The following is a 22,651-nucleotide window of genomic DNA, read 5'->3' as shown; positions in this document are numbered from 1 at the left end:
TTTTTAAATTCTTATATTTTAATTTAAAAAATTGAATAAAATTATACTCAAATATAAAATATTAAGGTCATCTATCCAAAATTTAAATGTTTATATTAAAAAACAAAATAATATAAATATTGAGTTTTTTAATAATTTAATTATTGACTATCGATAAAAAAGAAAATACTGTTGTTCCTATTAAGAACTCCAGAGATATTCCGATCGTTACTTATGATTTTTGCAGTGTGGAGATATTTCTCACATGCAATTCAATTAATTCTCAGAATATACATACCTTTTTGATAGATTTATGCAGCAATCCTTGAAAAATTATTGTATTTTGATTTATGGCGGCATTTCAAAAGTTTTTAGTTCTCATATGGAATTTTTTCATAATTTTTTATATTTTGATGTCGCTTCTCAGTTGATGACCGCTGGGTTTCTTCACTCCGGTCTAAGGCCAGGCCCATTAGGGCAGCTCATAATCTGAAGGCTTCTAAGCCCCCTCCAAGAATCAGGTCCAGTCCATTCAGTTCAAAGACCGGGCTCCAGTCCGTTTCTTCAAACAGGCCGACCTAGCTCTTCCGGCCCGATGGACAGATCCCTTCCGGGCCTAGTCTTAACCTCATCCTCCGGCCCAGCTCAGAACCAGGAAGGAGTTCAGCCCCGCCTTATGGGACCATCCGCATGCGCGCCCGGAGAGAATCAGGGGCCGTTACGCATGGGACAGAGATCTGATTCCCTCGTACGTCCGTATCAACGTAGCAGGGACAGGTGGTCCAATGATACACGCTCTGTTAACACGTCACTAGCAGACAAAAGGAAACATATAAAAGGAGAAATACTCTCCTCTAGGTCTAAACTTTTCCAGTTTTACAGAACCCATTGTAAAACCCCATTTTCTGGATCTCAGATCATCATCAGTCAATAGACAAAGATTGGGAGGAGGCATTTCATTAATGTAGAAGAGTCATGGATCTATTTTTGGGGTTGATTTTTTTTAAAATTTTATTGATTCGGTTGTTTCGGAAGGTAATATTCAATGGAGGTTTACTAGTTATTATGGATTTTCGAAATCACAATGACGACGTCAGTCTTGAAACCTTATTCGAGATTTATCTCGTAAAACCTCTCTTCTTTATCTTTATTTGAGAGATTTTAATAATTTATACTCGAGAGATGAGAAAGAATAAGAATATCTTTATCAAATTATTTTATACAGGGTTTAAATAGGCACTTAAAGAATATTTTTGTCAAATTATCTTATGTAGGGATTTTATTTTGAATGATTATAAATTTTTGTTAGACTCTAGAATTGATATTTCTGTTAGATGGTTTCTCGTAATACTATTCTAACTACTCATACTTTAGTTGGAGAATTTGTTAGATGAGAAAGAAGGAGCATATCTTTATCAAATTATCTTTATCAAATTATTTTATACAGGGTTTAAACATGCACGTGAAGAATATTTTTGTCAAATTATCTTATGCAGGGATTTTATTTTGAATGATTATAAATTTTTGTTAGACTCTAAAATTGATATTTCTATTAGATGGGTTCCTCGTAATACTATTCTAACTACTCATATTTTAGTTGGAGAATCTGTTAGACATAATCGTTTCTGTTTGAATTTTTTTTATTTGATGAAATTTTATTAATATAATAAGTGATTTTGTAAAAAATTATTAAATTTATAAATTTATAAATTACCTAAAATTGAACTAAGTTTGACCAATAAAATTAAAATCAAAAGAATTGAATTAAAACCGATATATATATTTTTTTAACTTTTACACTTCCAAACATACACGGTTGGAGGTGAAATTTGTTTCTTCTTTTCAATTATTATTATTATTATTATTTATCTTTTAATGACAATTGATCAATTTATATTATTTTCATCTGTTGTCCCATTTAACCATTCATAGAATTTGTTATGAAAGAATTACAATTGAGTTTCTAAAAAATTTAATTGTTGTTTTTTATTTCAAAATTACTCAAGTAAAGTCAGTTTGTATTTTATAAAATTAAATTATTTATTTTGTAATTAAAAAATAATTAATCAATTTATTTTCACATTGTTCAACTGATAATACTTTGATTTTTTTTATTTTAAATTGTTTTACTTTTTTAAAATTTATAATTATAACTTTTTAAATTAAATTTTTATATTAATAAATCATTTAAAATTATAAGATGATAAGTTATATAAATAATAACTAAGATAGTTATAATATTCATTATTATAGAATAAAAAATTATACATATACATAAAAAAATAACATAATTTTTAAAATATTTTATGCAATAAATACGTTAATAATTATTATATATTTTACATAATAAATCAATATTTTTATATTTATTTTATTAATATAATAAATTGATTTATGTTCTTATCAGTCACTTTACAAAACAAGCATAACCGATAAATCTAATTTAACAAATGCAAAATCAATTATCAACCGTTATATCTAATTGCTAAACCAAACAGGTCATTACTTCTTTTATCATCCATCACCAAAGTGAGATAAGAATAATAACATTTCAGTCACCTCTGAGTCTAATTTATCTCCTGAAAGAAAGACATTAGCCCTTCCATTTATCACTATCCAACTGCATCCTGGAACCTTCCTCAAACCCTTCAAGCACATCTCCTTCCTCAAATTTTGCACCTCAACATGTTGGCCACTTGCAGCATATATATTGGACAGCAGTACATGGGCAGATGCATTCAGTGGGTCCACCTCAAGAAGCCTTGTGGCAGCTCTTTCAGCAATGTCTGCATTTTTCTCACCAAGATTACATACACCAAGCAATGCACCCCAAATAGCCTGATTTCTTTCAACTTGCAGTCCCAAAATGAATTCTTCTGCTTCTTTCACTTTCCCGGCTCGGCCCAAAATATTAATCATGCAAATGTAATGCTCCAAACCTGGTTGAATTGCATATACATTAGTCATTGTGTTAAGTAATTCCCATCCTTGAGCGATTAACCCTGCATGGCCACATGCTGATAGGATTCCCAGAAAGGTAACAGAATTTGGATGAGTTCCAGATTCCAGCATGGCTTCAAAAACTTTTAGTGCTTCATTTGCTAGCCCATGGTGTGAAAATCCCATGATCATGGAGTTCCAAGAAATCAGATCATGAGAAGTCATGTGTGAGAATATTCTGTATGCAGTTTGTATATCACCACATTTTGCATACATTGAGATCAGGGAATTGTCAAGAATCAAGTCCTTGTCAGATAGTGTCTTTATCAGCATACCATGAAATTGCATCCCCTGATCAAGACATGCCATTGCACCTGCAGCTCCAAAGAGAATAGAATAGGTAGAACTTAGAGGACTAACACCATGAGTCTGCATATCTGAGAACAAATAGGTAGCTTCGTCAAAATGCTCATTTTCCACATGCCCTGAAATCATTGCTGTCCATGCTACTGCATCCTTTTCAGGCATGATATGGAACAAATAGCGTGCTTTGGATACATTTCCAGCTCTAAAATATCCATCAATCATTGAAGTCCAAGTGATCTTGTCCCGGATAGGCATCATATCAAACAAATTTTGAGCTTTTTCTAGTTGGCCTATTCGAATATAACCGTTAATCATGCAGTTGCAAGACTGGATAACATTATTATTTGAGTTCTTACTAAAAATAAAATGTGCACAATCCATGAAGCCAAATGAAGAGTACATGTAAATAAGGCTCTTTGACAACCGACCATCATAATCATCATTATCTAACCCTTTAATTATCAGCTGAGCATGTAACTGCTTGCCAAGAAGATGAAATCCAACACCAGCACAAGCATAAGCAAGTGAAATTAAAGTCTCTGCATTTGGTATTATGTCAGAGCTCCTCTTCATCTCTAGAAAAAGAAACAATGCATCTTCATAGAAGCCATTCCAAGCGAATCCACCAATCATGGCTGTCCAAGAAACAACGTTTCTGTTAGGAGTCCTCTGAAACAAAAAATATCCCTCCTCCACTTCACCTGCCCTACAATAACCTGCTATCATGCTTGTCCAAGTAATCACATTCCTATCCTCCATCTCTTCAAATAAAATCCTTGCTTCCTCTATTCTATCATTCTCCACGTACCCTGCAATCATGGCATTCCAAGAAGCCACATTCTTGACTGGCATGTTATGAAAAACCAATCTTGCATCCTCCAAATCTCCATTTCTAATTAACCCAGCAATCATAGCATTCCATGAAACAACATTCCTTTCTGGCATCTCCTCAAACAACCTTCTTGCCTCATAAATCATTCCTGAATCCGCCAGACCATAAAGCATGGAAGTCCACGAAACCACATTCCTCTCCGGCATCTCTTCAAACAACCTCATTGCCTCGCTAAGCTTCCCACACTGCAAAAACCCTGACAACATTGCATTATAACTAACAATATTTCTCTCAGGCATGATGTCAAAGACTGCTCGAGCTTCATCGATGAAGCCACTTCTCGAGTATTTTGTCAGCAACGAAGTCCAATAAACAACACGACTATGGGGACTTCTCCCAGGCATTTTGTTGAGCAGGTTGTTTGCATCTTGAATCCTACACTTGGATAGGCATTGGAGGAGCTGGTACTCGTTGAATGTGAGCTTAACATGATGGGTTTTCGAAAATGTTGTTGGGGAATTAAAAAAGCGAACATGGAGAGAACAGAAAAGAAGGTAGAGTGAAGTTCTTGGAAGAGAGAATTTAAGGGCTCTGAAACAAAAGGCGGGCATTAACAGGTTTTTCAAAAGTAGACGGACTTGCGTGTAGAGTCAGAGCGTGTGCCTTTAAAAGGGGGAAAAAACCAATATTTAAGTCAGTTTCCTAAGGAAAAAAAAAAAAAAGAAAAAAAAGTCAGTTTCCTTACAGGGTCTCTGTATCCTCTTCGACTGTAATCAATCAACCATGGAGTTCCTAGATGAGGACGCAAGACCTAGATTCGTCTTCCAGTCTCGCCCAATTCCTTCTTCCAACGCCGATCAGGAAAACCAACAAAAACCCATTAACAAACTACTTGTCTTCATTACAATTTCCTTCTCTTCCCTTCTATTGATTCTTTCTATTCTTTATCTCCACATTGAACCCTTCAAATCTCTCCTCGTTTGGGTCTCCATCTCCTTTCTCATTGGACCTTTCGCCCCGTCTCGCGTCACTGGCGGTGATATTCGCGTCGGTCAAGGGCCGATCCTCGAGCCCCTTGATGAGGAACCTGAAATCGTAACTGAGAAGAGAGCGCCCAAGAAGCGATCGAAACCGATCAGATCTGAAGAAAATGTTATGGGTCCAATTCCTGCTGTAGAAACGACAAAGGGGTTGTCAATTAGGGAAAGAAAGAGAGAAGTTTTGGCAAACAGTGGAAATGGGGTGGTGGCAAATGAAGGAGAGAAAGAGTGGAGTGAAGAAGATCTGGAAATATTGAAGAAACAGATGGTGAAGAATCCTGTGGGAAAACCAAGGAGATGGGAGGTAATTGCAGAGGCGTTCAGTGGGAAACATAGAGTGGAGAGCGTGATAAAGAAAGCAAAAGAAATGGGGGAGAGGAAGTTGGATGATAATGATTCATATGCAAAATTTTTGAAGAACAGGAAACAATTGGACACAAGAGTTCAATCTGAGATTGGTGAAACTAAGAAAGATAATGATGGTGATGGCGGTGTAGTGGGGTGGAGTGCAGGAGAGGATATTGCATTGCTAAATGCACTGAAATCATTTCCTAAGGATGTGGCAATGAGGTGGGAGAAGATTGCAGCTGCAGTTCCGGGGAAGTCGAAGGCCGCATGTATGAAGAGAGTTTCTGACTTGAAAAGGGATTTTCGGAGTTCAAAAGCTAGTGCTGAGAGTTAGATGAAAAGTTGGATATCTTGATTGTTTACAGAATTTTGAATTTGAGGCAGCACTGGGAAGGCAATAGGTGATCTAATATCTCCCCTTACTCTTGTTCCTTCTCTCCCCTGGCCCCTTCCCATTTTTTGACATGAGAAAGTTACTACAATATACTAGATTTTGTTCCATTCATGGTGTTTCCTAAATTTGTTGAAACTTGGTATGATGAAACTGAATGGCTATTTGGTTATTGCAATGTCTTGGTTGATTAGCTTCTGCTTATTTTGTAGCACATAAACCAGAAAACCTATGGTCATGCTTGGTTCTTTTGGCTTCTTTAATGAATATCAGCTAGACTGTTGTTCATCTGATCAATTTACTATGTTGGTGAACTTAATTGAATTAATCTTCTTGGTATTTTTTTGGTTGGCTAGCAAAGATTACCATATATGTTGTTAGAGCAGCCATGGCTGTAGCTTATAAAGCCTTTTCTAGGAATAAGCTCACCTTCTTAATCATCCATCTATTCTCCATATTGCTTCATCTTCTGTTATGTTAACCCTTGTGCTTCACAGCCATGATTTTATATATCAGAAGAAAGATAATCATTGTTTGCGTTTATATGGGAAATTCGTGAGTGAATATGTTATTCTGGTGAATATATTTGCTTTGGTGTCAATATAAATTAGCTGCAGCTTTAGCTTTCGTATTTAGCTTTATATTTTGCAATTGCAATTAATATAATTTTCCACATTTCATAAAAATATTTAAAAACCATCTTTATGCTTTCTTTTTGTGGAAGTTTATTTTGGCTTCACCAAAATCCCGGTGATCGCTCTCTCTGCTCCGCGTGTTCGGCAAAAACTCACTTGATCTATTACAAGTCGCTACATTTGAAATATTAGTCCAAAAGGTTGTTTGATTTCTTATTGCACCATGAAAAGGGGTTCATAGTAGGGTGTAACAGCCAATAGATAGATAGAGCCTGATAAGCATAACCTTTAGAGGATAAATAAAATAAAATATGATAAAAATAACACAATGAAATTCCTTTTTAGTTTGAACACTTATGGATTTTCCCATTGGTATTGCCATCCTTTCATGCTCGCCTTTTATCAATTGCACTACGTTTCAAAAATTGAAAACAAGTCAAATTATATGAAGCTTCCTGCAAATTAGAAAAACAGTGAATTGATCGTGTTAGCAGTTATAAAAACTAGCAGCTATCTACATGGTAATTAGCAAGGCTGAATTCCTTTGCTGAGTTTCCTAACCATACTCCAAGTCTACTTCTTGTATACTTGTATGTCTGGAAAAGATGACTCCAAAGAATCGATTACGCAAAAATTGGTTTAGGGTTTATGTATCTTCAATAACAGCAGCATTCTCCCAAAATAATTTTTTTGTGAGGTCATTGGAGGATTTACAATACATATTCTGCCCTTGTAAAGTACTATATCAAAAACACAGTACCATTTGCTTTTGTAGGGTGGAAGTCAGTAAATTAGGCATCTTAGGTTGTATTTTGAGGATGCATTGTTACTATGGAATATGGATAAATTTGGATGAGTTCCTACTGATCTTATCTGGAGCAGTACACAGAAATTTATATTGTTATGGTTAACATGAAATTCGTCATTGCCTGTCATAAAAACCCACAGTCCTATTAAGAGTGTTCTTTCTATCTGCAATTCTGCATGTTTCATTTTGGTTTCCACTACATGTTTGAAGTCAGTTGGAGAAGGTACAGATAATTTTATGGGGATATATGGGTTATTTATTGGGATGATAGTCCTTCATCTGTTAAGACGATGGCATATGAGGCATTTAGTTATTAACGAAAGTGTTTTGCTTTGTAAAAAGGTGATAGGATTTTACTGCAGAAATTATCTTATGCAGGGTATGTATGAATAGCTAGGAGACTGGATAGGGCACTTATGTATTTTAAGCTTCATATGGTGCCCTAAAGAGCTTTTGAGATCATTTTCCTGACCCATTGCAGGGGTACAAGGAATAGGGAACTGACTATTTAGTCTGCTAATTCCCTAAACTCTAGTGGACATCCAATGCTGTTTATTTTTCAATACTAATAGAAAGCCAATGCTTGGGAGTAGGTGCTTTTTTTCTTTCAACGATTGCAGAAAGCCAAGTTTATAGATTATATGAGTTTTCTCGTGATGGCAAGAGACTAAGAACAAAGGGTGATTATTCTTGAAGTCAATACTCGAGTGATTATAGGCTTGGAATTTGATTTTATTATGTTATCATTAATGCACAAGGTCAAAGCAAAGGTATAACTGAATGCTTTCAGAAGATTATATTTTACAACTAGAAGAACATGGAGTAGTTGTCGCATAATACTCAAATGCTCGTAGATTGTGGTTCAATAGACTATCTGCTTAATAGTGCCTAGTGAGGGATGTGAAGCTCTGTTTTGTCTGTCTGGTTTTTGCTAGGTCTTGCTGAGTCTTAGACAGTAACAATGTGTTTGGATGGGGTGAAGGAAGGTTTTACAAAGTAAGGTTTCCAATCCTTGAAAAAGAGATATTTTGCAGGTTTTAAGACCTTCAGAAACTATTATTTCCTTAAATAACCTTCTTGATAAAAAGTGACCACTTTAGAAAACCATAATTTACTCCAAAAACTTCTTCCCAAACATGGTGTAAGATGTTGCTAGGATGCTAGTGAATCTAGGTATCAGATAAGTAGGAAAAGCACAGTTGCTCAGTTGAAGATTCTTTTAGTTCATAAAACACGGACATGTTGAATTTTCATTATTTATTTTCAAATGAATCAAATTAGTGAAATGAAGTGAGCAAAACATAAGTCAACTAAGAATCTTCTATTTGGAAATGAGCACATTATCAGAAGTTATGCAGGATATGAGTATACATATTTTTCTGAGATTGACAAAAGTTTTTGCCATTTTTCAGAAATTGATTAGGATTTGATTTCAAACAGTGTTAAATTACCAAAATGGATTATATATCTAATTTCATCTGGATTAAGACTTGGTTATTGTTGTAATTGTAATATTTAGTTCAGATATTACGTTTGGATCAGTATCAATTTAAGTCATCTCTGGGTTTCCTACCTCTATTTTAATTTGCATATAAAGCTTTTCAATTCTGAGAGTAATTCTTCGATAGGAATGGCAATTTGTACTAGGGAATTTGTGTTACTAGTCCTGCAATATTGGTTCAAAGCCAGAATGATATTGATTAGCCAAAAACTTGCCTGTTGGTTCTAGATTCTGGAGTCCGTGGAACATAAATATTGCTGATCAACTGTTAAAATACTTAAAACTTTGCTTCAGGGCAGACATTTTTTTTCAATCTTGCTATTTTGTTCCAGACTTGTGATTAAAGCTGCAAAAGACGTGCCCAATAATCCTTGATTTGGATAAATTTCCGAAATGCTCTTGCCACCAAAGAAAATACTTTTCTGCTTATATCTGATCAATCAGACTGGAAATTCCTGATTACAACCACTAGATTACTTTTTCTTACTGCTGTTGTCCTCCTTCTGTTTGCAGAGCCACTAAGGAGATTTACACGTGATAGATATATTTGTAAAATTATAAAGAAAAATACTAGCAACAATCATTTTTCAAGTGATTGGCTCACATTTTATATTATTAATTGAAGGACATAATAGTTAATGATTAATTAAGCAGAAAGAAAATAACAATAAATATAATAAATATTTTTAAAAGTATCAAACAATCACTTCAAAAACAACTGTCACTAGCATTTCTCACTTGTAAGGTTACTTTGAACACTTTCAAAAACAAATGCTCATCCTCAAATCAGTAATCAAATGGCGGTTCACATTTTCCCAGTGAAAAATGAAAATTCCAAGAACATCTCACGGACTTTCATGATACTTCATACATATGTATGTTTAATGCAAGGTTGACTCATTTCATGATCTACTGAAAGCAAAATTCAAATCAGATCAATCAAAACTGTTGTGTAAAATTAAGATGAGAAAAAGTTGAAAAAATAATGGTTAGACTTGTAAAAATATCCAGTAATCAATGATAAAAACTCTAATTTGACTGTATGACAAACAAGTCATTTGTTATAAATATTTAAAAAAAAATCCTATCTTGGGCTGCCAAATCCTAGAAACTGGTCGACAAGTTTTGCTACAGAGCTGGCAAGACTGTCTGCTGCTTCTTGTGTTGATGCCTCTGCATATACACGTATAACATCCTCTGTACCTGATGGCCGTATGAAAGATCGGCCTCTGGTGTATTTGGCTGTATGACAAAAAAAAAAGTTCCTAGTTAGTTATTTCAATATGGCACATTCGAACCAAAAGATAGAAGAGAACTAGCAATGTTGCTTAAGAAGTTTCATGCAAGTATGTGTGATTAAGCCATATCCATTCTGAGTGGTGAACAACATAACATGCGGCAAAAAGTGCGAACTTCAACAAACTCAGATTAGCAAGTTATATTATTTAATCATAAGTTACATGCTTTTGCTCGTTTTATTTTTCTACTAAATGCTGATCATACAACTGTTCACATGAAACCCAGAAGATGCATCAAAAGAATGTGTAAAAATCCAGATAAACAATATGCCATGTCCAAAACACCAGGTCTCATAATATTGTTACCAATCTCTACATTGATGGCATCTTGAATGCCAGGCGGTGTCACAACCATAGTCTCTGCATTTGCTGTGACTACAGCAGTTCTGTCTGCAACTTTGACCTGACATCAAGGAAGCATTACAAAAATCAATTTCTGAATTGGAAGGGAAAGAAAATATCGCTTGGAGCATTTTGATTATAAAATGAAGCTAGCAAATTTCCTCACTACTTAAGATTCCACCATTAGCCTTTAAAAAATTGGATGCAGCCTTGAGGATGAATCATTGATGGTGTATATCATGACTAAGGCACAGTATGAGAAACAACAATACAGAAATAGTCTTCCTTCGAAAAAAAAAATTAAAAGTAAAAAGAAAGCAGGAAACATACCTTCAGCTGTCTGCTTGGAAGATCCTGATAAAGCTCAACCCATTTATGGATTGACCATCCCATGTGTTGTAAAATGGCTTCCACCAATAGCAAATTACTTAAAGCATCTCCAACAGCCTGGTTGATCAACTTACTAACAGCTAATAATCTCAAAGCAGCTTTATGCTGTTCCGTGTCTGAGTAAAACAAATAACTAAAGAATATCAAGCTTCAACCTTGCAAGTAAGCAATAACAGTACAAGAATTCCATAGAAATAACCTTGATTTTTGGAGGACAACTCATTACATCTGGTCTCTAACCAAGATAAGAAGCATTCTGAGAACAAGATCGTGCCATGGCCATTGGCCTCAAAGTAGATCCCAATATCATACTGAGCAGCTTGCTCATGCAAGTATTTAACTCCTGTTGGGGTAAACACAATTTCAAGCCCCAACTGTTTGAGGTAATCCGTGGATGCTCCATTTGCATAAGCTGTCTGTATAACACCAAATCGAGCTCGATAATCATCACTGATCTTCTCATTTCCGTCCATGCTAAGAACACTCAATTGCTCCTTAATAAATAAAGCAAACAAAGATAGTATCTTGTCACCATCAACAAGATCAATCATGTTGCTATCACATGATGGCACAGAAAAATAAACAAGTCGATCAGCATCTCCGTCTAAACTTGCACACCTGAAAACATTCTTTCAGATGCAGTTAGCTCCTTTTCCCACCAATCAGCATCATAGTCTATATAGATGATCACAAACTTTGTGGTACACACTCAATTTCACAAGCCAAGAATTAACAATTCAGTCCTTCATCAACAGCTAAAACAGCTAGTCTATCAATTGGCAAAAACAATTCTACCCTAGTTTATAACACAAGCCTTTTCAACAAAAATAAGTAAATAAAATAAATGAATAAATCTTCTGCTATTAAGTAACAACCATTGATATAATGGTTGGATTTCGGGAAAGAGATCGAGTTATGGGTCGAAGTGGTGGAATTGAGGAATCAATGGATGACAGAGGAAGAGGTTGTTTCTTTTTGTGACCTATGATGGACCTTTGGAAAGTTTGTTAAAGAAAACTTGAAATCTCTTGAGTTTGAGTACTCAACAACTTTTGGTAATTTTCAACATGTCTCCTTTATTGATTTGCTGAACTTAAATGCTAAAGTGAAAAAATAACCTCTTCCTACAAACGAGGAAGCTGAAAATCATGAACTCAGCGCAGCGGAACACCCTCCTACAATTAAGGAATTAGGAAAGACCACTACTTAAGTGGGAAACATAGAAAAATTAACTAAGTGGAGAACATGGCAGAACTTAATCCACAACCTTGGCAGCAACTCAATCATGTTGCAAGAAAAACAAGAATTTCTCAACTGCCATGTTTAGTGGCTTTGACCTGGTCTTGCATTTCAATATTTTTCTTTCTCCCATGTGTGAATCTCTTGTATATTAGCAAGGGTCTACTAACATATAACCATCTAACAACCATTGGCCATGCTATCAAGCACTGCATACATGCTGATGACAAAATCAAATGCCAACGTATCCATGCAGCTTGCACTTAAAAGACACAGAAAAAATAAAAAAGGACAGTTGCAAGAATGTGAATTTTCATCTATTTATGTTGAACTTTCATTCCTTATCCAACATACTATATAACGCAGGCATGCCAGAAACCAGAGCAAGCAAACATAAGAAATTATTTGCATGATTGACAACCACACTATCAAAAAATGAGATGCCTGACCTTATCCCAACATCCTTAAAGCCAAATCCTTGTGGAACAACCTTTTCTTTCTGCACATAATCTGCACCAACTCCTTCATTGAGTATACCTCCTCCTTTCCCAGAATTGCGAACCTCAATAGGCAGACAATCCAACATCTTCTTTAGTACTTCCATTTTTTCTCCACCAATGCCATTAGCCCCATCCATGACCAATTTGTCCTCGATCTCATGGATTTTTTGTCCATTCGGAATCAAATCAATCAAGCACCTAAATAAATCATAAAAAAAACCTCAAGTGCAGCCATTAGTGATGACATAAATTCTAAACCAATCACCTTTAGCCAGGAAAAACACCTATGTATCAAACAAACCTGAATGAAACAGAAAGCTGCTCATAGTAATCAACTTCAGTTGCTTTCATACCCTTGTTTCTAGCACGAACCATCCAGTGTAGCTGTGGAGTTGTTAAAATTCCCATGTCTATAGCAAGAGCACCAACAATTGAATTGATACCCTTCAGTCAAACAAAAAGCAAATTCAATTCAGACTATTTCTCAAAGAGATATTAAAAGGTAAAAGATCACAGCTTCACCCCCTGTCAAAAAGAAACAAAACTAAACAAACACACACATGCACAAGTTCATAGCAGATGAGGGAGGGGTATACTTGTTTAGCAGCTTCAAGAAGAGATTCACCACTAGGCCTTGTGTCTCTTCCCAACAATATCTCTGCTGACCGCACTCCATGAAAGTGGATATTTTCCTTCTTTACAAATTCATCTATCAACTACATAGAAAAATAAAATCATTTCAATATTTTAATTTAACAAAGAAAAAAAAGTATTGAATGATAATTAACAACCCACAAAGACGAGGCAGAACTCTTAAACCACACTGTATCAACTAAAGCAAAACAAACAAAATATAAGCAGACAAACATTTCAGTCCTATTGTAGCTGTAAGTTAAAAATTAATCCTTTTTCACTATATTCTCTTAAGCTAAGGATCAGACTTCAATTACAAAATCACCCCACTTCAATTTTGTAGCCTTCCTTCCAATTCCACCAGTGTATATTTGGGACTTTCTTGGACATAAGATAACCACACCATCTCAGAATCTCGACAAGAGCATGTATAGGTTATACATTACTGACCTGAACAAGATGTTCGGGAGTGGCGGCATTGGCGATAGCATCAGCGAAGGGTTCCCAGTCTTGAGTGAGCATGCCACCACTTGGATCAGCAACTTTGATTCCATTATCGCTGACTTTGTTGTGTGATGCAGTGATCATCAAGCCAATCACTGAATGGGTTTTTAGAGATCTAAGAGCTGCCAAAATCCCAGCTCTAAACACTGTTGATTCGAGGAGTAATGCGTCTGCCCTGAAACCAGCTGTACCATAGGATAGCCTCACTCCTGCAATGAACTGAAATGGAATTAGAACTAGCTTTCCGAGATGGAAAAGCTGAGAAAACGAAAAGAGAAATCGAAATTGGGATGTGGAACCTTGGGGAGGAGGAAAGCGAGAGGAGGAGTTGAGGATCAGAGATTTTTGACGTTCGTCCATGTCGTTATTCCCAGAGAGATAGAAAGGGGTTGCGTTCTTGGTTGTTTTCCAGGGGTGAACAAAAACTATTATAACAAAAATCCGAATGGAAATATATTCTTGCATTTTTATGTCCTAGTGTCATAATTTTTATTATTTTTTAATTATTTTAAAATTATTATCAAAACAAAATTATATTGCTATTAATCAAATTATAAAAAAGAAAACATATTGCAATTGGTGAAGAGAATGTGAATTGGTTGGATATAATTCCAACAGAATTTAAGACTAATTGTATATTTACTTAAATAATTATTAAATTTTATATTATAATAAAATATAATTAATTATAGTATTTTTTTTAAAATTCAATTAGTAAAAATTAATTGATCAGAAATTTTATTATTATATCTAATTTTATATTAAAATTTGATTTTTTCATGGAGCAGGAGGATGAGTCTTAATGAAAATGTCCGGATATTTTTTTTATGAAAAAAATTGATTGTGAATTTATCAAACTTTTAAATTTTATTTTATAATGATAATTTATCATTTATTTTGAGCGATTATTAAATTATAATTATAATATATAAATTAATTATTATAATTTTATTTTATTTTTAAAAATTTTTTCAAAACATTTCTTAAATTTAATAAAATTTTATGTTGGTTTTATTTTTTATATTATGTTAATATATAAATTAATTATTATAATGGTACTTAATTTTATTTTATTTTTAAATTTTTTTTCAAAATATCATATTTAATAAAATTTAATATTTTAAAAAATAAATATAATTAAAAATTTAATCAAAAAGTTGTCTTTTTTAAAGAATAAATTGCATAAAAATTAAAAAACAGAAAGTATTTCATAACAAAAATTAAAATTATAAAATAAAAATTGTAACATTAAATATAAATTAACTATATTATGAATATTTTATAAAAAAAGCATAAATAATTCAACTTCTTATTAATAATATTCAGAATTTTATTAATTGAATTCTAAATTTTCAGGATAAAAAAAATTAATTTTATTAGTTTATAAAAATTTATAACATAGTAGTTATTTATAATTTAATTAATTTTTTAAAATTATATAAATATTATATATAATATTTTATTATTGATATATTTCTTATTATTATATCATGAAGTTATATCATAATTAAACTATAACCGTGTAATATTTACATTTATCATAGAGATTTTATTATATTTTTTAATCATTAAATTTTTTTATTTTATATTTTGTATTATTTTTACTTAATACATATTTTGTATATTATATGTTTTATTCATATATTATAATTGGCCCCTCCAAAGCAAAAAAATTATGATTTCCACCCTAATTTCAATTATTCAATAGATTAATTTCAAATATTAAGTCAAATTTAATTAATTCACAAATTTGATTAATTTTGTTAAATATTCAAATCAACCCCTAAACTTTTAATTAAAGTTAAAAGAATCCCTAAAAGTTAGGTTTTAAAGTTCAAATAAGTTATAATAAAATTATTTAATAATAGCTTTTAATATTAAAGTTAAAACATTTATTATTAAAAATAATATAAAATTTGGTGAGTGTTTAAGATTTTATTTTACTAAATAAGATTAATTAAACTTGTATAATTTTAGGTGGGTTTAGTTATGGAAAATGATTTTTTAATTTTTATTTTTAGTTTTTTTATTATTTTATAAAAAATTGGAAAAAACATATTCATTTTACATAATATTAAAATTAAAAATAATTTTAAATTTGAAAAATTATAAAAACATGTTCAACTTATAATTTTTTTTATAAAAAAATATGTTTATTTTTTAATACTCTCAATCTTAATTTTTATATTAATTTAAAATAAAAAAAAAGTCATGCATATTTAAATATATACATAAAATTTTTAAAAACATGCGTTTTATTTATACAAATATATAATTTTTTATTTTTCTAATATAATAAAAAAAAACATGAAAAACAATAATCTCAATATTTTTATTTTTTTATAAAATTTGAAAAATAGAAAATTTATTTTATATTTTTTTATTAGAAAAAAGGTCAAAATAATACGTTTTTTAATTTTTACAAAATTAAATTTGAAAAACATGTCTATTTTCTATAACTAAATACCTTTAAAAAAATTTTCTACTTATCTATGTGGAAAGTCGAAAAAAGAAAAAAGGGTTTTAAAGGTTTAAAAACTTTTTAAACAAGAGAGTTTTCTTTTTTGCTTTGCGCTTGCAGAAGACTGTTGTTGGTCTATAGATATTGGATCTATAGGTATTCCTAATAAAAATATTTAATTACAAGTTGAAATTATTTATCCATCAACTAAATTACATGCAAATTATTTATAATAAATATATTAATCAATTTATTTTAAACTTTTTAAAAATAATTTAATATATTTATTATAATTATATTTTACATTGCAAATGGTCCCTTCATAATATTGGATTCAACGATGATAGTAAAATTACCTTTTTCACAATTGACAAGAACCGCTAACAAATACTTTATTAATCATACTCTTATTTATTGTGTTAAATTCTTTGGTTATAATTAAATTTAAAAAATTCAAATAAAAAATATAATATGTCCAGTTCTTTTACTTATTGAGAAATTAACCTCCCACTCTAATTGAGAAATAGAATTCTACTAGAATTATGAGCAAAGCTACTTTTATTAATCAATTTTTCATAAAATTATCTGTAGTTGTTAATATAGTAGATGTTTCATTTAAGTGCCATTATCGGTCATAATTTGATAAGGTATTGCATCCAAGGGGTCCCAATCAGGTTTTGAGACGTCAAGAACAAGTGAATGGCTGCGAATTTATGACATGTTGTGAGAGGAATTGTTGTCACATGTTACGACTCTTTACAGCAAACGCCCATGAACAGCAGGCAAGTGATGGAGACTTTATTACTTTGGTTTGGTTATTGATGGATTAGGGGACCAGTTCCAAATCAATGAGGTTCATGCAAGAGCAAAATTGATTGTTGGGGAGTAACTGTATCAAATACCAACAGCAAAACTGAATTTTGTCACTACAGTTTCTTTGGGTTAGGGTTTTAACCTAAGGTTGGTATACTAATTAACCCCAGTGTTGCATAGTAGAGATGGAGTTACTATGCCAGACTCCAATACTTTTTCTATGCATGAAACAGAATCAGCAGGGGAGAGGACTTTGGCAAAAAAGTTGTACAAAATCCTCATTGATCCCAGTACGACTATATATTACATACAACTGTTTGATCCTAGTGCAACTAAATAGGCAAATGTCACAGTAGCAAATATTGCAGAATTCCTAGAACATAGATAGTCTAACAAACCATTTTCCTTTTCCTAAAGCTTTGGTTCAATTCCTCACCAACAAGATTTGAAGCTACAGCTCAGACAATGTTAGACAAATACGAGACAAGACTCAAAACATACATAACAGAATGATGGTAAGTGATAACTAACACCAGTAGATACAAACACAAGAAGAAGAGAAAATAACTAATGGCAGGTTGACATCCGATCAAGATGACCTAGCTTGAATAGAAATTGTTTTAGGAACAAACAGATGGTTTAAATTATTAGCTTTCAATAATATATAATAAAAAATGAGATCGTTCCTCTCAAGGGGGCATTGGCTACAGCGTCACAAGACTAAGTTTCGTGGCAGATCCACAAAAGACAGAAGAACATCGGTAAGTGCAGACTTAATGGTCACCGCAAGAATAAAAAAGTTCTCTAAATTATTCATAAAACTAAATGTCCAAGAAACCAAACTACACTCGGTGTGAGAAGCTGGTGAATCAGCTCACTAAAACATAGAACTAAAGTAATCTATAGATGAAGTAAATGAGGAATACCTGAAATACTTCACCAAGGAAATAGCCTCGTAAGAAACTAGCATCACTTCTTCATTTTTGAAACCAAATGTATAATATATATATATATTCTTCTACTCTCAGTTCAACTTAATGGAACCACAATCCCGTAATAATAAGAATAATCTGGCAAAAATATTACATGATATTCAGCAGTGACTGGCAAAAAAAATTTCCCTATCCATGGCTTTCAACCTGAAAATGTCTAGACTCTAAAACTGTAATCTGTCAACTGCCGTTACAGCAAAAGCCAGTCGGTGAAAGCTTGATGGTAATACTAGATAGCAATTACTCTCTTCTCGAGTACAGCATCAGTGATTTCTATCCAAGCGGGGGGGACAGGAATGGAATCTTAAAAAAAAGGGATAATCAATAACTATCTCATGCAATTCTGCCACCTCAAAAACAACCTTAAAGGCCTATCTGACAAACTAAACGGCATTTTTCTTGTTTCTGAAGTTCTCCTTTAGCAAAGCAAATTTTTTCTTGCACTGATTCACAGTCTTCCCAGGAACAGAAGCTGCAACTCGCTCCCATCGCTGACTGGTTTCCTTTGGGAAGGTTTTTAGGGCCTGAACTAGTGCTCTTTCTTGTACAGCAGACCATGCATCTTGCTCTGAGCTTGAAGACACCCCATTCTCAGCAACCCCTTCATCAGGATTCTTGCTATTTGCAGATCTACTAGAAGATTCCTCTGAATTATCTAATTTCTTAGCACTGCTTTCAGGCCCTTGTTTAATTGCTGCTGCTCCTATTTCCTCCCTAGTTGTAAGTGGAGATGCAATGGATTGAGCAGGCTTCCTCTTCTCTAAAAAAGAATCAAAAGCTTTAGCAGAGTCAGGCTTCTGAAGGAGGACAGTTTTCGTTGCCTTCAGAATTTCTTCAACAGATCTTCCAGTACCAATGTACTCTGAAATAACCTCCCACCTTCGAGATGTTCCTTTGGGATATTTCTGCATTCCTTTTCTCAGGAGCTCAATTTCTTCTTTCCCCCAAGGTTTCTCTTTCTTTTCCAAGCTACTTAATGGGACACTTCCATTTGATACTACTGTGCCATTCTGTTGCAGATTTTTCTTCTCAGCTCGTTTATTGCTCTCAGAATCATGACTTGATCCACTTGCATCTCTGAGCACTTTTGCTTGCTCTAGCAAGTCTTTACCATCCATCTTATCGCATATATTCCTCAGCTGCTCAATATCCAATGTCAAACAAAGATTTTCCACATCCTCCTCGCCAAGATCAAGCAGACGCTGGGACAAAATAGGAGCTGAAAGTGTTCGAAGACGAGTTCGTTCTTTTCGCAGAAGTTTTTTCTCTTTCTCCTTGATCTTCTTCTGTTGTAAAGCAGCTTCAGCAGCACGCCTTTCCTCCTCCTCTTTACAGCGTTTCTCCTCTTCAGCAGCCCTTAAAGCTTCTTCCTCTTGCAACTTCTTTGCCAAAATTTTAGCTTCTTTCTTTCTCTGCTTTTCAGCTTTTTCCTCTTCCTTTCTTCTCAATATTCTTGGATCTCTTCTATAAGCATTGTCAACAAGATTGCGTATCCTTGCATATTCTTCTTTCCTTGCCTTCTCTGTGAGTTTTGCATTCTGCCTCTCCATCCACCTCTTATGCTCACGAGACTCGGCTTGCTCAATATCAAATTCATCAGCATGTGGGAACTCTCTCCAGCTCTTAAAGCCATACCAAAAATCATAAAAGCTTTCAACTTCTTTCAAAGGAGTGTTATCATCACCGAGAGATGGGATTGGCTGGTTTACTGACCACCGTCCATTCCTCATAAAAGCAGGCCCAAAAACCCTGTAGAAATCGTGCGGTGCACAGTCAGTGGGAATTTCATCATCAAACTCATCTGTCGAGTCGTATATTCTTCTCTTCAGAGGATCAATCAAAACTTCATATGCTTCCTGGATGGATTTGAAGTGGCTCTCTATTTCGTCCTTCTTGGCTTGTTTTGCAGCCTCAGTTTCCTCAGCAAGAAGTATAGCAGCCTGTTTGTCCGGATGATATTTCAAAGCAACCTCACGATAGCTTTTTCTTATCTGTTCTTCTGTGGCAAGATATCTTAAATGGCCCAAACCTAACAAGGCATAGTGATCTTGTTGCTTGTCCCCAGTGCCAGATTTCTTTTTACCCTTGCTACTATAAGAATCATATGATGGTATATATGCCTGATCCTTCTCACTGGATACTTTCTGATCTTCACTGTCTGCATCTTCCTCCTCACAACCAAGTAGTTTGAGAGCAACAGCGTGAAATGAATGCCCAGCAGGTTCAAATTTTGAAGCCTTAATTGGAAGGGAATTTGAAGCAACATAGACTGGCTGTCCATCTACAAGCTCTTGTGAGTAGGCAATCAGCCGAAATCTAGAGTGGACAGCCATACGCTTTAAAAAAGGTCTAAAAATGAAGAATAATTAGGCCAATATCAATATCAATATCCACGAACAGCTTGACTCCACTCCAGAACCCTTTTTAACAGTAGAGGTCACACAATTAAAAGCTGCACCAACAAGCAAACTTCGATCAATAAAATTCAAGCAGAAGAAATTAGAATATTAATAATAATAGAAGAAGAAGAAGAGGAGAAGAAGAAGCCATCTAAAGCACATCAAGATTTAAATATTAGAAAACATTAGATACTAGAATGTACAAGAACACATTTAACATGTTTGCTTGAAATGAAGATGAAAAGCTTAGATGTTACAAAGAAACTTTTCAAAAGCTGACACAGGATAGGAATTAGGTTTAGAGTTGCCTTTAGATTAGTTACAACATGCTCAGAAGAAAAAGGTAGGATGTGCTTACTAAATAAATAAAGGATTCACATGGCAGTTAATCATAATCTTCCAGTCATGGTTCAACAAACCAGAAACCTGCAATATTTCCTAGCTAAACTCCAGATTTTAGGAAACTTTCTAGGCGCACATAAGACTTCTAATTGTAGGACTATGCATCCACAGACCATAGAAGAATTCATTTTGCCTAAATTTAAAGTTCCCACCATCCTTTTAAAATTATACACGCAGGGGGGTGCACTGTCTCTCTCTCTCTCTCTCTCTCCCTCACACACGCACACACACTGTCAGTTGACGAATTCTTGCAAGCTGAAATAGCTCTTTCTGCAGTCCAAGAGGCCTTGATCGGTTAGGAGGTCTTCCACCATGTGAAAGTAATGAGGACATTAGCTTTTCAAAACGGTGATCTGAAGCGAGAGGTGGAAGAATTAAAAACAGAAGAAATCTGTAGTTTCCTTCGGTTCATTGGAGGAAAAAAGCCACAGGGCCAGGATGAAGCAGCTTCAAAAGCTGGAAAAAAGACGCTCAAGTTGCTAAGGAGGAGCTAATTGCTTTGGACCGTCTTCTTTGAGTTGTTTTTAGCAATGATGTCAATTTTGGACATGCTGTTATGATCAAGTTTGATCGCTAGTTTCTTACCTTTGGTTTCAATATATTCAACTTATTCCATTGTAAAGAACACAAGAAAAAGCATAGTTTACACGTTCCTCATTCCTAAAAGATTCACAGCAAGAACATCGAAGGAAAGAAAAGAAAAAAATCAGAATTTTTCCCACAAATTCAAGATATACATATTCAATTAATTAGATTGTAAAGAAAAAAAAAAGGAAAAATTTACATATTCCTTGTTCCTAAACAAGCTAAATGATGAAAAGTAGACAATTAAATGTAACGTTTATCTCTTCATTGGATCAAACTCATACTTGATTCACAGGAAGAATATTAAGAAAACGAAAAAATCACAAAAATTTTCTCACCAATGCAACAAATAAAGCAAACACCATCCCATCAAATTACAAGAATCAATCATACAAACGAAAGAATAAACTACCAAAAAATAATTGTACCTTATTCCGGCAGTGATCTTTGGGCTTTTCCTCTTCTTTTTTTTCTAGTTTTCGTGATAAATAATCGATTTATGAAGCTCCTCCGCGTGTGTTGGAAATGGTTACAATCACCAACAGCAGCGGTGATAAACGCGGTGGTTGGCAGCTTGTTAGAGCAATGGATGAAAAAAGAGAGAACGAGGGCACATTTGGCGGTGGAGAAAGAAGAGGTAATTAGGGTTGCAGTCAGCAGACAAATAGGGAAGAGAAGGGAAGATATAAAGAAACCTAAAACCAACAGTTGAGATCCGCTGTGTTATACTCATCTAATGGTCCAAAACACTTTAAATTTTATTTTATTTCGACATTAATTATTATTATTAAAAAAGTTACTATATGCTAAAGAAATTTTTTTATTAACATTGGAAATAGTTAAATGCTATGTATATATGAGTATAATTCTAATAAATTATAGCTTGATAAGTAATTTTATTGAAATAATTAATTTAGATTAAACAATAATATAATGGTAATTTGATTCAAAAAAAATAATACAATGGTAATAGATGGATTATCTTCTCGATCTTAATAAAATAAATTTGGATAATTATAATTAAATATAAAATAAATTTATATTTAAAAAATAATATTTATAATAAATTTAAATTTTATTTATAAATATTCACTGTTAAATTTATTTATATAAATAATTAATTTAATATAAAAATATATATTTTATTATAATATTTATAAAAAAATTTATATATTTTTATTTAAAAATTTAAATTTAAAATTTTAAAAAATATTAAAATTTTTAAATAAAATTATTAATAAAAATATTTTATA

The 22,651-nt window shown here is 33.2% G+C and overlaps 4 protein-coding genes across 5 annotated transcripts; 1 reads left to right on the top strand and 3 right to left on the bottom strand.

Annotated features, from left to right (window-relative positions):
- Nucleotides 1-2,407: 2,407 nt before the first annotated feature.
- On the bottom strand, nt 2,408-4,998 carry LOC110602564 (pentatricopeptide repeat-containing protein At1g32415, mitochondrial). The gene is made up of 2 exons (XM_021740113.2): nt 4,863-4,998; nt 2,408-4,780 (listed from the first exon to the last, which is right to left on the bottom strand). Exon 2 carries the CDS (start codon nt 4,726-4,728, stop codon nt 2,494-2,496), a length of 2,235 nt encoding a protein of 744 aa, XP_021595805.1. The 5' UTR covers nt 4,729-4,780; nt 4,863-4,998; the 3' UTR covers nt 2,408-2,493.
- On the top strand, nt 4,803-6,003 carry LOC110602565 (transcription factor MAMYB). Its single transcript, XM_021740114.2, has one exon. It carries the CDS (start codon nt 4,901-4,903, stop codon nt 5,837-5,839), a length of 939 nt encoding a protein of 312 aa, XP_021595806.1. The 5' UTR covers nt 4,803-4,900; the 3' UTR covers nt 5,840-6,003.
- A 3,804-nt stretch (nt 6,004-9,807) lies between these two features.
- LOC110602618 (phosphoacetylglucosamine mutase) lies at nt 9,808-14,185 on the bottom strand. Of its 2 annotated transcripts, none has more exons than XM_021740186.2 (9): nt 14,046-14,185; nt 13,693-13,965; nt 13,206-13,325; nt 12,911-13,053; nt 12,559-12,807; nt 11,070-11,488; nt 10,811-10,986; nt 10,445-10,541; nt 9,808-10,082 (listed from the first exon to the last, which is right to left on the bottom strand). In XM_021740186.2, the coding sequence occupies exons 2-9, from the start codon at nt 13,828-13,830 to the stop codon at nt 9,925-9,927; spliced, it is 1,500 nt and encodes a 499-aa protein (XP_021595878.1). In that variant the 5' UTR covers nt 13,831-13,965; nt 14,046-14,185; the 3' UTR covers nt 9,808-9,924. The 2 variants fall into 2 exon arrangements, with proteins under 2 accessions (XP_021595878.1, XP_021595877.1); XM_021740185.2 differs by having other exon boundaries at nt 13,693-13,955; nt 14,046-14,179.
- A 3,612-nt stretch (nt 14,186-17,797) lies between these two features.
- LOC110601713 (dnaJ homolog subfamily C member 2) lies at nt 17,798-22,088 on the bottom strand. Its single transcript, XM_021738969.2, has 2 exons — nt 21,827-22,088; nt 17,798-20,464 (listed from the first exon to the last, which is right to left on the bottom strand). The coding sequence occupies exon 2, from the start codon at nt 20,343-20,345 to the stop codon at nt 18,396-18,398; it is 1,950 nt and encodes a 649-aa protein (XP_021594661.1). The 5' UTR covers nt 20,346-20,464; nt 21,827-22,088; the 3' UTR covers nt 17,798-18,395.
- Nucleotides 22,089-22,651: the final 563 nt, after the last annotated feature.

This window comes from Manihot esculenta, chromosome 15 (assembly GCF_001659605.2).
Source record: "Manihot esculenta cultivar AM560-2 chromosome 15, M.esculenta_v8, whole genome shotgun sequence".
Lineage (NCBI taxonomy): Eukaryota > Viridiplantae > Streptophyta > Magnoliopsida > Malpighiales > Euphorbiaceae > Manihot > Manihot esculenta.
The sequence above is the reverse complement of the archived record's forward strand: the minus strand, read 5'-3'. Positions and strand labels throughout refer to the sequence as shown.